The 15,698-nt window shown below is 41.3% G+C and overlaps 1 protein-coding gene across 1 annotated transcript; it reads right to left on the reverse strand.

Moving 5' to 3' along the window:
* Positions 1-291: 291 nt before the first annotated feature.
* On the reverse strand, positions 292-9,760 carry LOC140343700 (adenosine deaminase domain-containing protein 1-like). Its single transcript, XM_072430557.1, has 8 exons — positions 9,680-9,760; positions 7,659-7,781; positions 6,515-6,662; positions 4,631-4,795; positions 3,655-3,863; positions 2,570-2,804; positions 1,377-1,500; positions 292-785 (listed from the first exon to the last, which is right to left on the reverse strand). Exons 1-8 carry the CDS (start codon positions 9,756-9,758, stop codon positions 618-620), a joined length of 1,251 nt encoding a protein of 416 aa, XP_072286658.1. The 5' UTR covers positions 9,759-9,760; the 3' UTR covers positions 292-617.
* Between the last annotated feature and the right edge of the window lie 5,938 nt (positions 9,761-15,698).

Raw genomic sequence — 15,698 nt, forward strand, 5'->3', positions numbered from 1 at the left:
AGGAAAGTGCTCAATAGTTGGACAGGTAATGCTAATGCCTTAGGCTGCATTTAAAATATTATGGCTGCAGTAGCACATGTGCATTACTATGTGTTACGTCATGTGTTGTGTTAAGGCAGCCCATCCATTTAAATGGCCTGCCTGAACTGGGTTCACACCATGGCAGCCATGGCACCATGGTGTGTTGGGGTGCCATTCAGAACAATTGTGCATTGCTGCACCGAGGCAATAAAAACAGAGCCTTAGAGAACAATGCGGTGTGAACAGAACAGCTCTACAATTCTGTAAGTATCAACAGGAATTTATTGCCCTTTTTAAACAAATATAACAAAACATTTTCAATGGTATGTTTAACAAACCAAAAGGAAGCAAGATAGGAACTTTACTTTTACAGTTCACCTGCACTTTAGGGCAAGAAAGCCTTAAAGTATTTTCATCAACATTGTTGCTTGGCATTGACAAAACAGAAAGTTGTAAAAATAACAAACTCTTATAAAGTAAATAATGTATGCACTAGCCTTGAAAATAATCACACTTCCTATATAAAGCAGCTGTTGCCACTTCTATGTGAACATAGCAACATAACAAAAACATGAGCTAGAAACATTTATAAATGTTTAACAAAGATCACATTGGAATCGGACACAAGATTCTCCATCTGGGTCCTTCCAGGTGTTGGCTTTGAATCTGTCCACACACAATTTGTGGGGCCACATTCCATAACCAAGGGTGTTCAGATGAGAGGACAGCAGGGCCTTCACACGCTGGTACTGGTCGGATGAAGCCTAAGATCCAGGAAAAAGGGGATACAGATTGTGGAAAAGTTATAGCTGTGGTTCAAAAACTTTCTAAACAAAGGGACAGTTCATGGACTTTCAGACGTTAGGGGGGCCAGTGGGGTAGAAAGATTCCCCCAACATTGCTGTGTGATGTGAAGATAATTTCCCCTATCTTCCTTCTTAGAAGGAAGAGCGTCCTATCACTCGTGTCTTTGGAAGGACCCATCATTATTCTTTGAAGAACATCCCAATACTGGTTTCAGTGGTGGAAAAACGTCCCCTATCATTGGTGTAAATAGGAGGAAAAGTACACCATCATTTGTTACTGCAGGAGAAGAGTTTTCCAACATTGATGTCAGTGGCAGGAAAAATTCTCTCGTTAGTGTCAGTAAGAACAATATTTTCTCTATTGTTAGTGGTATTGGAAAAAAGAAATCTCCATCATTGGGCATCAGTGGGATGGAAGAGTGCCCCATCGTTGGTATCATTCAAGGGTAAAGTGCCCCATTGTTGGTGTCAATATTTGTAAAAATTCTCCCATCTCCTATCTATTGGATGGACAACATTGAGCGGGAAGTGAAGGGATTTGGTACTTACCTTAGCATGGTAGTAGGAATCTTGTAATTGCTCTTTCCCTACTAGACGTTGGACACCTATGTAATACATTAGCATGGCTGCTTTACAAATTCGGCTTCCAGGACAGGAGGCAGAAGTGGAATCACTGCAAGAACAACAGTGATTACTAAATAATGCAAATTATCATAAATGCCATTATACACAATGAATGAGGAGTAGGAATCCAAGGCTCAACACAAATCAACGCAGTTTTACTGCCTTCATAGTTTCATGAAACTTGAATTTTAAATATAGAAAAGGAACAGTGAAATGTTTTCACACAAACACACACACGCATAGAAAGGCAATAGTAACTCAAATAACCACGTATTACAACTAAGGTATCAAGGAGAGCACCCAAGAAAGAACAACATGTCTAACCTTTAATCAGCAGGAGATCACCCCAAGTGCAAGTCCTGTCAGCTAAAAGCATACACCTAAGGCTACAATTTTTTACAATCACAACAAGATAGAGCACCATGTTGCAAAGCTCAAATCATTTCAAACTAACATCCTGAACATGACAATGACTGTATTGGACTCAAATGACCTCCTCAGTTATCATGGATCTGCAGTAACTGTGTGATACCATCATGACAATATGGAACAAAATCCCTGAATGTTTCCAACACCCTGTTGAATCTATGTCATAAAGAATTTCAGTATACAGTAGTTCTGAAGCTAAATGGGATCCAGTAGTAGCAAGCTGTACATATATATATATATATATATACTTGAAACAGAACTTCACTTTTTTTAGTTTTTTTTCTTCTCACTGTTATTTGAACAAATATAAACATTTCTGGCAAGAAGCATGCTGATATAATGTCTTTCAGATCTGGATACCTCACCGGTTTACTACAGCACACTGATCTTGGGCATGATATTGGGCACCTGTGTGATATGCCACTGACATATTAATATATATTATAATATTATACTTTTATGAACCTCCTGGGGGAACGTCATCACACGGACTGCATAAGAATACTTCTTGACTGAACTGTGCTCACAAGTTATTATGTGTTTTTGTTTTTTATATCTATGCTTTTAAACCAATGTTTTAAATACTGTACAGATTACAAAAATACACAAATATGAAAAATATTTCAACTTGAAAAAAATGCAAGTGATTGTTTATACAATGTTTTCAAACTTTCCCATACTGTTCTTACTTCTCCACAGGTTTTCCAGTGCTGCCGTCTAAAATCTCAACATTCTGATCACCTTTGCTCCAGTTCAGGCTGTGTGTGGAGTGGACAGGTGGAGGGAGGTTGATGTTAGATTCTGGTCCAAAAAACAAGTAGGGAGTATGAACTTTATATTGCAGGAAGAGAGACAAGTCCGGGGATGGCTGCAGCCGTTCAACAAGAGCATTGGAGAGGAACTCTTTGTTTTGCTCAGACGCTCCTAAATATTCAAAAGAAACGGTCACAACACTGCCAGAGAATACTACCACTCCAAATACAGACACATAGGCATCAAAAAAGGTCTGCAAATAAACTGAATTTACTAAACCACAGATACTGCATAGCTATATCAGTAATTGGCTGCTTTACATAACTGTTATTTTAATTCTTAGTAAATGAAAAAGTGTTAAAACCTATATAAAGCTCTCATTGTTTTCATTACTGTAGTGTGGTCAGTTTTATTAAAACAATAAAAAATAGTTGTATTTTTTATGAACCAATGGGTAGCAGTTAGGGTTAAAATACTCTGTGCAGGAAGAAGGACTGTGATCAGAACCACTGCTGAACATTAAACCTCCTAGGTCTCCATTGGTCTCACACCCACCTGCACAGCACTTCAAGAACTGATAAGATACACAAAAGTCAAGGGACAAACACTACATAACTACACAATTAAGTAATTTTTATTCTGTCACTGCAGGGTGTAGCCTGGGGTATAAGACTAAGGCTATGTACACACGTCAAATGATTCTCGTTCGATTATCACTTCATGGTTATAACCTGAACAAGAATCTGATGTGGGCAAAGCGCTCGTCCGAAGTTGTTCATAGATCCATCCTGGCAGACCCAGGAATGATGAACAAACAATACAAGTGAAGGGGCCGCTTGCTCATTCTCCCCCCTCTCCTCTACATAGAGCAGAACAGCGCTGTATGTACAGCACTCGTTCATGCATCTTTCAGTCTTTTGTCCTTGGAAAGAATCAAGAATCCTTTCCAATGACAGAAATCTATGGTGCGTACGCAGCCTTAAGCTTAGCAATCAAGATGTTTGCTCATAACAAATCTTACCTATTACAATGCTGGTTATATACAGTGGCTCCATGATCTGGCTTAGCAGTGCTCCCTGGACCCCAAGAACACTCCATTTTAGCAGCTTGTCAATGCCAGACATAGAACACACACGGGCAGCTGCTACACTGGGGGGACAGTCAGACAAAAGGTGCAAAGAGCCCTTAGTGTAAATACTTAGAGGTACAGAAGATTGCGCTGCCCACGAACTAAAAGAAAAGGTAAAGAAGACACATTAGGAAGTTCAAAAAAATGCACCATGGACAGAAAAAAGTGTAAAGAATGGTTATAGTCTCAAAGCTGACATCACAGCCAAGCTCCCAAGACACTAGCAAAAATGAAGGCATGCTGGCTTTGGAAGCAGTTATACCAAATGCAGTCTTTGGAGCTTGACAGTGTGCAATCATTCCTGGTGGTGGCAGCATAACCAAATTAGGAATCCTGTGCCATTTAATGGTCAATAAAGTCAATATATATATATGTATGTACCGGTATATTATGGTCAATATATATATATGTTTTCAATACGGGCACATTTTCCATGTTTCATTACTTTTAAAATGCTGCTAGTATTGATCAGTCAATTTCCTATTTGAGCTGACAACACAGTGCCCCTGTCTGCTGCAGTAAAGCTGTGGCTAAGCCAGCCCTCACACTTCTTCACATGCAAACAATGATGTCTGGCAGTGTACCTACTAAAATAGGAACTGACCTACCATCAGCTGCCCTTGCAAAATGAGGTTGGAGGTTGGAGATGATGTCCCAGCAAGTAAAAAAAGCTACAAGACTAAGGAAAGAATAGAATCATGATCTAAATTGGAAAGAATGAGTTTGGGAGGTAAATTTGGGTAATGTGTAGAAATATACTGCTACCATCAAACTTTAAATGGCCCTAACCAATAATCTTACTGCTTTGGTATTCAATCCCTGCTTGTGTCTTTTATATGTTACTTTTTTACACCCATGTGACACTCACGGGCATGATGGAGAGGCTGTTTCTGGCATGCAGCTTAGGTAGAGGTGCAGGAAGATGTTCGGTTTTAGCACCAATGACTGGCTTTGCTGAGAGGGACAAAATATGCTCTTCTCACGGGCCTCATCCAGATTACTGTGATACATGTTGATTTCCTTGTATAGGTATCTGGAAACAGAGGTAAGAAACAACATTAGTTTTATCATTGGATCAGCTAAAATCTGGTACTACAATCACATAAATAACCATTGAGAGCAATGAACAATAATGAAAATAAATGGGGACACAACAGTGCAAGGACTTCACAATCTAAGCCAGCAGTCCCTCCCTGAAACTTGCCTGCTTTTTTCTTGTGGATAATCATAGGACCCCTCTGGCCTTGCAAGTCCCAAGTCCAGTAAATAAATTACTCTTACAGATGAATCCTTATTTTTTTCCCCTACTGCTCATCACCTGGCTTTAAATTAATAAGTGTTTTGCCTCTGTTTATCTGGAAATTGTACCTGAGCCCTGAAGAAGAAAGGGGAGAGTCATGAAGCACAATGGCTTTGCTTTGTAATAATCCACAGCAACAGCACTGCTCAAAGACCTATACTGGTTAGTTTTACCAGCTGTGGGTGCCAGTTTTGCTCAAAAGACTAGTACCAACTTCAATATTCTACATATTACAAAACACTGTAAAGACAGAGTATATGAATCCGGCATTGTAGCAAACATTATTCCCCACCATGACAAACTCCATAGTCCCTGACATGTTTTACCTAATATCTAGGATTACTTATAGAGACAAGGAAGGTGGTAGAGACATTTATACATAAACAGTTATTTAATACCTTAACACCTGACGTCACATCTTTTGCTATACAGTATTTATCAATGTGTATTGAAAAAACAAAGCCTTATCAGTAATTAATTGCCTGACCCTGCTAAGAATCTTCTCTTCACTCCCGTAACACATAAGAGAAAGGGAAGAAGCTCCAAATCTTCAAATTGGACTTCTTCCTACCTTCAGATGGCAGGCTAGTAAGTAACTACTGCAGCCAGCAGGTGTGAGATGAGAAAGACACGTTATACAAGGTACTAGGCATCTCTCTCCTTGTTTTAATGGGCAACCAGAGCACAGGAAGGAAAAGTTGACCATAAGTGTAATGGGCAAAGCACAGGTTGACTAAAATTTAAAATTACATATTATTACTTAGGACTTGTCTGGTGTACACAACACTAAATTGTCATGTAATATTGCCCAAGTATAGGCATCTATTTCATTCAAATCTGAACTCCAAGCTTACAAAATGATAAGTAATTCAAATCAGCATTAGGAAAAAACATGTGCTGACAGAAAAAAAAAAGAAAACATAATACCCTGGGGCAATAAATCAGTGTGCTGGTGTTCTTGAACTGGCCAGTAGGCAGGCTGGAGTTTTAACCTTACCAAGCAATGGTTCTGCAGTAAAGGTTACAGAATGGCAGAGATGCTGGGATCAGAAAACTTAAGTGAACCCAATAACAAATCCTTTTTTTGGTAAACACAGTTTTTAGCTACTTTCCCTAAATGTGAATGGCAGTTTTTCTACAGTTTTATACTGCAGGTCTTTTTATGTATTAATAAATTTGAGTTTCTGAGCAGGAAGGGCTGATAACATTTAAATTAAATTTATTCTTCTTTCAGATTTAGTGCAAGCCATGCCATGTCTTCTGCTAACTTCACACGAGCGAAGAAAGAAGAATGGCCACACAACTTACCTGTGGTCTTCAGACTCGATTTCAGAATCGATTCATGTGTGTTTATTTCACAGAAACATTTATTTCACAGAAACAGTTTATGCTTAAAACAAGCTTACAAATATAAATTGATAAAAGCCAAATATAAAGTCTCTCATGTCTCACCTTAAAAGGGCCCTTCTTGCCGCCACCAATGCATGGCAATCGTGCACCAGGAGACCCTGGTACTCCTGCCAATCCTGGTAGCACGTCACCCCGGTTCCCAAAGCCACCACTTGATAGGTATCACCATCAATCTGCTCACCAGACTCATCTGTGGATGAGAAAAGTAGAACATTTACTGTGTGAAGAAATATGGATGGGTGTAAGAGAACTTTTTTCAGCTGGAAACCATTTCTCAGCTTGTCTTATGAGTTAATGATGAATACCATTTCATATACTTGGGGACTGCCAGTTTCAAATAGACCTAAAAGGGAAAATCAACAAATCTGCCTATGCAGGAACACCTACCTGTTGCATTAGTCATCTATCCATTTAGACATTTGGATACCTGCATAACTGAACCCAAGAGATAACTGGCTCAGACTTGCGATGGCAGAGTCGGTGGGTTCTGCCATCATGATGTCACTATGGGGGAAGTGTCTTCCCCTTTGAGTGACACACGGCTCCCTGCGCATGCGTGGTCTGGAGTCTATTAAATTAGTGGTCTGTGACGTCAAAAAAGTTGGGGGCTACTGAACTAGACAGTGTGAGCACATCTGTGGATCTGAATTACAAATGGGGGAACACTAGGGAACGGAACCTTTGAGGGACATACACTTAAAGCAGAACTAAACTCATTGTTGGTTGATGAGCTTCTGCCATGATTGGCAAGTATGCACAGCGTACTCACTGATTATGGCACGTACTTACCTTAAGCTGTCACCCTGCAGTGATGACAGGTCCAGGACCTGTCACTGCTGCACAGAGCTGAGCTCTAAACTACATGGCACCAGATAGTGTACGAGTATAGTATATATAGTATAGTGTAAAATACAAATAAAAATCCTCCAGGAGTCAGTTATTTGACAAAAGAGACATGCAGTGTCAAATAGCACTAGCTCCTGTTTTTTTTGTTTTCACAGTTTAGGTACAGTTTACGTTATTTTATTGTTTCAGATGTATGCCCTTTTCACTTTGGCTTTTTAATGTAATAAGCACCAACTGATGTCACAAAGAAAGCTCAGACTGTGAAAATAAAAAAAATGCAAATAATAGAATGTGTACATCTGGTCCATCTCCTAACACACAAAACAAAATCAATTCCAACCTTTCCCAATGATGAAAGCTGCCAGGTTGGTCCTGTGCTTGTAATAGTCACAGTCAGACAGTAGATGGTAGAAGGTATTATAGGTCACAGCAGCACATCTCTGTTCATGTGTTATAATATTCTCTGTAAAAGAAAAGAAATCAAACTAATGAGCCAATCTAAAGCATCCCTCACCTTTCCACACAACACAGAAAATTCTGCTTCAATAGGTGGGGAGATCTTAGCTAAGTGGCTTACAATAGGTTGCGTATAATTCAAAGTTTACATTAACTGGGAATTCTGGGAACAAATACCAAGATACATCCTTATGGTTTACCAGTCATATTTTACAGCGGATTGCTGTGATTCTGACCAGGGTTCTTCCAGAGGTTGCTAGGGGTTCCTTAAGCGATTTGTGCCTCTCAGGTGACACCAATGATCTGTGTATCTTGGCTTCTTTTGCAACTTTACTAGTACAACTATCCGAACCTCTCTTTATATTACCTTCCTGTAACCCTCTACATAAAAGCACTGCAAAAAAGAAAAAAAAAAGGGGGCAGCTGTGTGATTTAATTATGCCCCATTGCACTGTGATGTCACTTTAACAATAGGATGCTGACAACACCAGAGAGCAAAGTGATAACCGACTGTGTTGTAAAGCTGCGTACACACCTGCAATTTTTCTCGTTGGAAAGGATCTTTCACGATCCTTTCCAACGAGAAAAGACTGCACAATGGGCAGATTTTCGCCCGATAATTGGCCGATACCGATTATCGGGCGAGAAAAATTTGCCGTGTGTACGCAGCTTAAAGGTTCCAACAATCTTGTCAGCACTCTGGGGGTCTGGTCAATGACCAAGTTGCAGAAAGCAGAGATCACTAAGCTGGTTATGCTCTCCTGCAGCCACATGTTAAAGCGTACCTAAAATCAGAATTTTCACTTTACATAAAAGGCTAGACAACCCTTTTATTTAAAGTAAAAATTTTTTTTATTAGTGCAACACCCTTTTTTAAATCTTTTTTCACAATCTACTTCACCCAATCTAGTGCCTGCACAGTGTGAGATCGGGCGACATAGGAAGAAGAACATGAAAGAAGAGAGAAGATGTCGGAGGCCCGCACTCCCTCCCCGCCACCTGGCCGAAGACATGTGCCGGAATGACATGGGACCTGATGGAAGAAACCTCCCGGAGGATCGACGGATCTGCGCTGTTAAAGGTAAGTGTGATTTTTGTTTTGGGTTTACTTTAATTTTAAAGTGGAACTAAAATAAAAAAAAAACAAAAAAACAAAAAACAAAAAAAAACACACTTACCTTTAATTCGCAGATCCGTTGATGCCGCTGTCCTTCCCACGATCTGATCCCGCGTCGTACTGGAATTCCCCTTCATCCCTGAAGGAAGCGCCAGGCGCCGCCATCTTCCGTGTTCACTTCCGGTCTTCTTGGTAGGTCACCCAAACTCGCACTGCGCTAGTGTGAGATTGAGAGGTGTAGCCGCTGGTAAGGGAAAAAAAAAAGAGCCGACCTCACTGCGCATCCATGAGATCAGCATCACTTTCCCCTTGGTGGAAAAAATCCCCCCCGGAGATCAGGGCATGTGCGGAAGGAGCAATCCGAGCCTGCCGGATGTATGACGTAGGTATTCTAGGAGGCTCTGCGATCCTATTGTGGTGATCAAGACTTAAAGCAGCATTGCTGCACCCTCTTTTTAAGTCCAAGGACGTTTTTACTTTATTTAGAAAGGTTGTCTACCGTTCTATATAAAGTAAAAATGTTGAGTCAAACTGAGCAGAACTACAAATCTTTTGGCATGTAGGACAATTTTATATATATATATATATATATATATATATATATATTGTATATAAATTTATATATATATTCCAATAGTGTATCTCTGCCTTTCACTACTTTTTTAACACGGGGGAAACCTTCTATAATTACTATAGGCAGCTCACAGTATATTAGTGTGGTGGTCAGAGGAAAGAATGTTGCCCTGGCTCAAACACCGGTGTATCTGTTTGCTAACATTGCAACTTACCTTCATCATCTTCAGATTCCTCTGGGTCTACAGCTGGGGTGCTGTGACTTGGCCTGGTTGTGCTTGGTGGGGACTCCATAACAAACTAAAAAGGCAAAACAAAAAAAAAAAAATAAACTATCATATAACATGTACATTTCTGCTACACACAGTAAGCCATTCAAATTTAAAGCTCAATTGACGTCAATACACCTTAATATCTCCTTATGTATCTGCATATTAATGATTTTGGCTTGGAAATGCCCTACATCCACCTTTAGTGAAAATGCTGCAGTGCTCTGTGTTGGCAGAGCTGAGTAATAGCCCCACCCTCAGCACAAACCATCACATTGACTTGTATTGAGGAGAAGGGGGAGGGGGAACATGTCTGACCAGATCTGTTACAAACCACCTACTAACTATATCTAACTTTTGTATCGTCACACACACTGCACAGGAAAGTGACGAAATTAAAACAAAATAAATGTAAAAAGAAGTTTTATGTTTTTTTTTACTTTAGCATAATGTTTGGGGCAATGTATATTGGAAACCACCAGTGTGTAGAAATGTCTCAAAAATTCATTCTTTTTCAAAATGACATCATGTGTCAAAGTGCTGCGTCCCCACCGTGTTTATTGGTTTGTCCCACCAACCTCACATCAGGATGTGTCCTGTAGTGGTGGGAAAAACCACTGAGCAATGTAAGGGGAGGGTCACATCACATCTATTTTAGACACCAGAGATGGCAGGTTTTGGCTATTCTCCTTCGCCTGGACTGGGACACCATTTAGTTTTCAGATAACGTAATACAATGAAATAAAAAAAAATCTGATTTTTACTATGAATCTAAGTTTTATTCTGAGGCCAAGTGACCACACAGCATCCTTAATTTCTCCAAAGTATGCCGGTGTGCAGTGCCGGGCTATAAATCTTTTGCCCCATCATGTTGTGTTCCCATAGCTTTCAATTATGTATTTATATAGTGCCAACATATTCTGCAGCCGATTACAAAATCTACAGTCACATACGTAACAGAGGAGCTCACAATCTAATGTATATGGGGGTCACACTGGGGGTCATATGGGGGTCACACTGGGGTCAAATGGGGGTCACCTTTGGGTGATATGGGGGTCATGCTGGAGTCACACTTGGGTCATATTGGGGTCAGGCTTGGGTCATATTTGGGGTCATGCTTGGGTCATATTGGGGTCACCCTGGGGTCATATGGGGATCACACTGGAGTCACACTTGGGGTCACGCTGGAGTCACACTTGGGGTCACACTTGGGTCATATTGGGGTTACACTTGAGTCATGTTTGGGTCATATGGGAGTCATGCTGGAGTCACACTTGGGTCATATTGGGGTCACGCTTGGGTCATATTGGGGTCACGTTGGGGTCATATTGGGGGTCACACTGGAGTCACGCTTAGGTCATATTGGGGTCACATTTGGGTCATATTGGGGTCACGCTTGGGTCATATTGTGGTCACACCGGAGTCAAACACGGGTCATGTTTGGGGTCACAGTAGAGTCACACACAGGTCATATTGGGGTCACGCTTGGGTCATGTTTGGGGTCACACTGGAGTCACACACGGAACACGCTGGGGTCATATTGGGGACACGCTTGGGTCATATTGGGGACACACTGGGCATCCTGACACACCTTTCATAAGCTAAGGAATGCAAACTGGCCATAAGCATTACATGGGGGTCACAACATAGAAGGAAGTGAGCAGAACTGGTAGAATCACCATAAATGTTGCTGCTCTTAATGAAAATTGTCATTTCCAGGAGTTCACATATGCTCAGGGTTATATTTACACAATATTTAATGTTTACATACACAATAAATACACCAACACACTGCCCAATATACACTTTTTATGATTCTGGGGGAATATAAACATGTTGGGAGGTAGAAACACAATCCTGTTAGACTCCCTCCGGCATATCGTCCCGGTAACACCTCACTCACCTGCGCCTCTGCTCCGGCTCCTCACACACGTGTCTGGCTCCCAATGATAGACAGCCGACGCAACCAATTATCGCGCAGAGCGCGCATCCTGCTCGGGAGCTGAATCGCTTCCACCCAATCAACAGAGAGGAGTATGTGTCGCCCCGCCTAGCAGGTTTACTGCGCTCCAGTCAGCGCTTGGGCCGCTGCTTTTGTTTCCTATTGGCTGTGATGGTTCGGGGAACAAGTCACGTGTTGTTATATATATAAAATAAGAAGGGGGAAGGTATGGGTGTGACGTCATGCAGGGTGTAAATAATGGTTGCTGACCGGTCCCATAAATGTGAAGTAAGGGCCATGGTGGGAGCAATTAAAGGGTTTTTTATATTGTCTTGTGATTGATAGTCACCATTATTTGAGATATAAGTTTTATTCATATTAGTCATCACACTGGTGTTGAGGAAGCTTCTACTAAAATATCCTTCAACCCAGGTCAGGCTCCTCCCCCTTCTCAAATCACCTCATATGTGGGTGAAAAAAATATTTACCCACCCCCATTCTTTTTTTGGATTTTTGTGTGTTATGTCACCCTGTGACAGATGTAGCCAACAGTGGGCCCCTGGCTGGCGGAGAATCTCTGCACACCTTGCACCTTTCGACGTCCTCCCATAATGTCGCCGCTGTCTTAGAATGAGCCCTTTGGAACACAGAGCTGTTTAAAGCAAAGCTGATCTAAAACTTTACAATACAGAAAAGAATAGACAACCCCTTTATGTAAAGTAAAATTACCTTCTTTTTAAAAAGGGTAAAGCCTGTCCCCTTGTGTCTTTATCCTTACATAGGTCACATCCCAGGAGGCTTCTGGCTGATTCTTCTGCGCATGCCTGAGATCGGACAGAGCTTTTTCTTCAATGGGGAAAAAATAAAATGCACATGTGTTTTAAGATCAGGACTTTTTTCCCCATCTGATCCCACGTCTGCACAGTACGAGATCAGGTGACTTAAGCAGAAGAAAAGTAAAGACGTGGGTGGCACCCGGCGCTTCCTCCGGGACGCAAGAAGATCCCAGGACCACGCGGCACCGATCCAGAAAACCTCCTGAGGAATCGACAGATCTGTGAAAGTAAAGGGTTTTTTTTTGCCTTAAATTTTGCAAAAAGATCAGTTTCTCATCCAGAGAGGTTGCTAAGGGTTCCAACGTCTATTTATAAAGCAGTGAAGCTTGTGGAGGCCCATGGTCCATGTGTTTTTCTATTAGTATTTAAAGAAACATTCACCTATATACATATCTTTATCTTAAACAGGCCACATCCCTAACATTCATAGGAAAAGATATGCGATGAAAGACACCAATTTTAAGCTGGACTTTTAAAGCCAGTACCATCAATATATTACAAAAGTAACATTTTAATATTAATAAACATTAAAAACAAACAGCATTTCAAATACATAAAACACAATAAAATTGTGGCTGTATATAATGACAATTCTTACAGAATACCCCCAAAGGGTTTAAATTCTGAATTACTTCTGGACGTGTTTCGCTGGAAAAATCCGCTTCTTCAGGAGGAAGGAGAGGAGAAGTCTGATGTTTGTACTTCCAGCACCCCTCTTATTTAAGGCAGGGCAAGCCGATGGAATAGGAACATGGTTGTGCTGTTGGGCTGTATGTTCATATATCTGTTTGAGGACTGAGGGACATGAAACTTAGGATCACTGTGATTTATATTGAAAATTGAAAGAGTTTACACACTAATTAGCTAAAAAGGATTTGAATATACCATTGCCGTCATAACCACCTCCTTCCTTGCAACAATTTTAAATAAGAGGGCTGCTGGAAGTACAAACATCAGTCTTCTCCTCTCCTTCCTCCTGAAGAAGCGGATTTTTTCTGTGAAACGGGTCGAGAAGTAATTCAGAATTTAAACCCTTTGGGGGTATTCTGTAAGGAGAGGTCATTATATACACGCACAATTTTATTTTGTTTTATGTATTTGAAATGATGTTTGTTTTTAAAGTTTATTATTAATAAAATGTTATTTTTGTAATATATTGATGGTACTGGCTTTAAAAGTCCCGCTTAAAATTGATGTCTTTCATTGCATACTTTTTTTTTAAATTAGTAAGTGATTCAGGAATTGCAGGTAATGTCAGATTCACTGCTTTAAAAACAGACCCCACTGTTTATAATGATAGATATGAATGGGGCTCTACATGGGGCATTATTTTATATATATACATAATATGAATAATAAACAGAATTTATATAGTGCCAACATATTACGCAGCGTTGTACATTAAATAGGGGTTGCAAATGACAGATACAGACAGTGACACAGGAGGACACGGCCCGGAAGAGCTTACAATCTAGGAGGGTGGGGGGAAGTAACACAATAGAAGAGGAGATATGGAGTGCTTGGATGTATATAATTATTTTGTTGTTACCCCTAAGCCTTCTTTCATCTTCTGTACTCCAGGTGAAAAGTCATATTCACAATATTATATGACTGGGGTGTGTGATTTGCTACTCCCATGTGTCATGTCAGTGCTGGGTGTGTTTGTACCCCGGGGCTATTCATTGAAGGTTATATTTAAACACATTGTGATCATAGCACATTTGGGTTCCTAGAATGCCCCATTATGATTGGTATTTCCTGTGTATTATTCAGGGAACACACTTTGAGATTACTAAATCGACTCAAGCCCAGTTTATGTATGAAATTGGTCATTTTTGGGCTATGGGGAATATAACTGGAGCACCTGATGGATGACCTGATTTTTAATAAGGGGAATAGAGCCGAGGATTCCCCAGAAATCAGTGCAACTTTGTATTTGTGAGCTGGGTATTCAGGGATGGATTTTACATGGGCCACATGGGCATTATTGGTGCTGGGGGTGGTACCTAGCCAACCATGCCACAAGTTGCCCTGCCCAGGCTCCTTAATATTTATGTGAACATTATTAGCAGAGTCCGTTATAATTGCTGCTAATAATTCCTATTGATGGGTTGTGTCTCTGTGATGAGATGATTTGTTGCACAGGGACATGGGGGACCTTCTGGGAGGTTCTTGTTGGGTTGGTGTCAGGTGTTGTCTGAGCAGGGGCAGGCATAGGGAGGTGCAAATTATGTTACTGCACAGAGACCCAATGTGACTATGTCATTCAGTGTGCCTTAGTGTTCAGTAAATGTCCAAATGAGCTGACAAATAAAGTAAAAATGTTAAGTTTAGGTCCCCTTTAACTTTTCTGTTAAGTAATCTGGCGTAACATATTAGTATAGATCAGGGGTCCCCAACCCCTGGTCCGGGCCGTGGCTGTCTGACAGGTGGGCCAAGAAAAGTACCCCACTTGGGGGGGCATACTGGCCAGAGCCACGGACCATGTCCCCCGTACGGATCGCAGGCTCAGGGCGGTGGGCGGGCTATGTCTCTGGACACAGGCTCAGACCTGCTATGGGAGAGTGGGTGTGTTCTGGTATCATGACGCCACTCTGGGAGGAAGTTTCTTCCCTTTTGAGTGACGCACAGCTCCCCGCACATGTGGTCGGGAATTCGTGCATTTATTGGTCCGCGACCTGAAAAAGGTTGGGGACCTCTGGGGATCTGTACTGCATAGGTGCTGTTGCAGCATGAGAATGCAGTAAATATTTATATGTCACCAATGCTGCAGAAATACGTGTTACATGTGCAATGACAATCCATGTAGCACAGGGCATACAAATAAACAGCCCCAGGGCATAAATCTGGCTTTGGATGTATTTCTCCAATACCCCCCTTTTTCTAGATAGGTGATAAAAGCAGCAGAGGCCCATGACTGTCTGGGAATGAGAACACCGACCCCCTCCTGATATTGTATGGACGCCACTTCAATGCACCATTCCTAGACTGATGCCACATGCACCCCTCTCATGATATTCTTACCCCTGCCTCCTAATGGAACCACAATCACCCCATGACCCATCTCAATCACCCCATGACCCATCCCAATCACCTCATGACCCATCTCAATCACCCCATGACCCATCCTAATCACCCCATGACCCATCTCAATCACCCCATGACCCATCCTAATCACCCCATGACC

The sequence above is a fragment of the Pyxicephalus adspersus genome, chromosome Z (genome assembly GCF_032062135.1).
Source record: "Pyxicephalus adspersus chromosome Z, UCB_Pads_2.0, whole genome shotgun sequence".
NCBI lineage: Eukaryota > Metazoa > Chordata > Amphibia > Anura > Pyxicephalidae > Pyxicephalus > Pyxicephalus adspersus.

Bases quoted from the DNA above. Each gene is read 5' to 3' on its own strand.
- LOC140343700 (XM_072430557.1), bottom strand. From the start codon at position 9,758: ATGGAGTCCCCACCAAGCACAACCAGGCCAAGTCACAGCACCCCAGCT. The intron at 2,805-3,654 runs GTAAGATTTGTT...TTGAATATTTAG, and splicing joins TATAACCAGCATTGTAATAG to GAGCGTCTGAGCAAAACAAA. The intron at 1,501-2,569 runs GTAAGAACAGTA...TTGTTCTTGCAG, and splicing joins ACTGGAAAACCTGTGGAGAA to TGATTCCACTTCTGCCTCCT.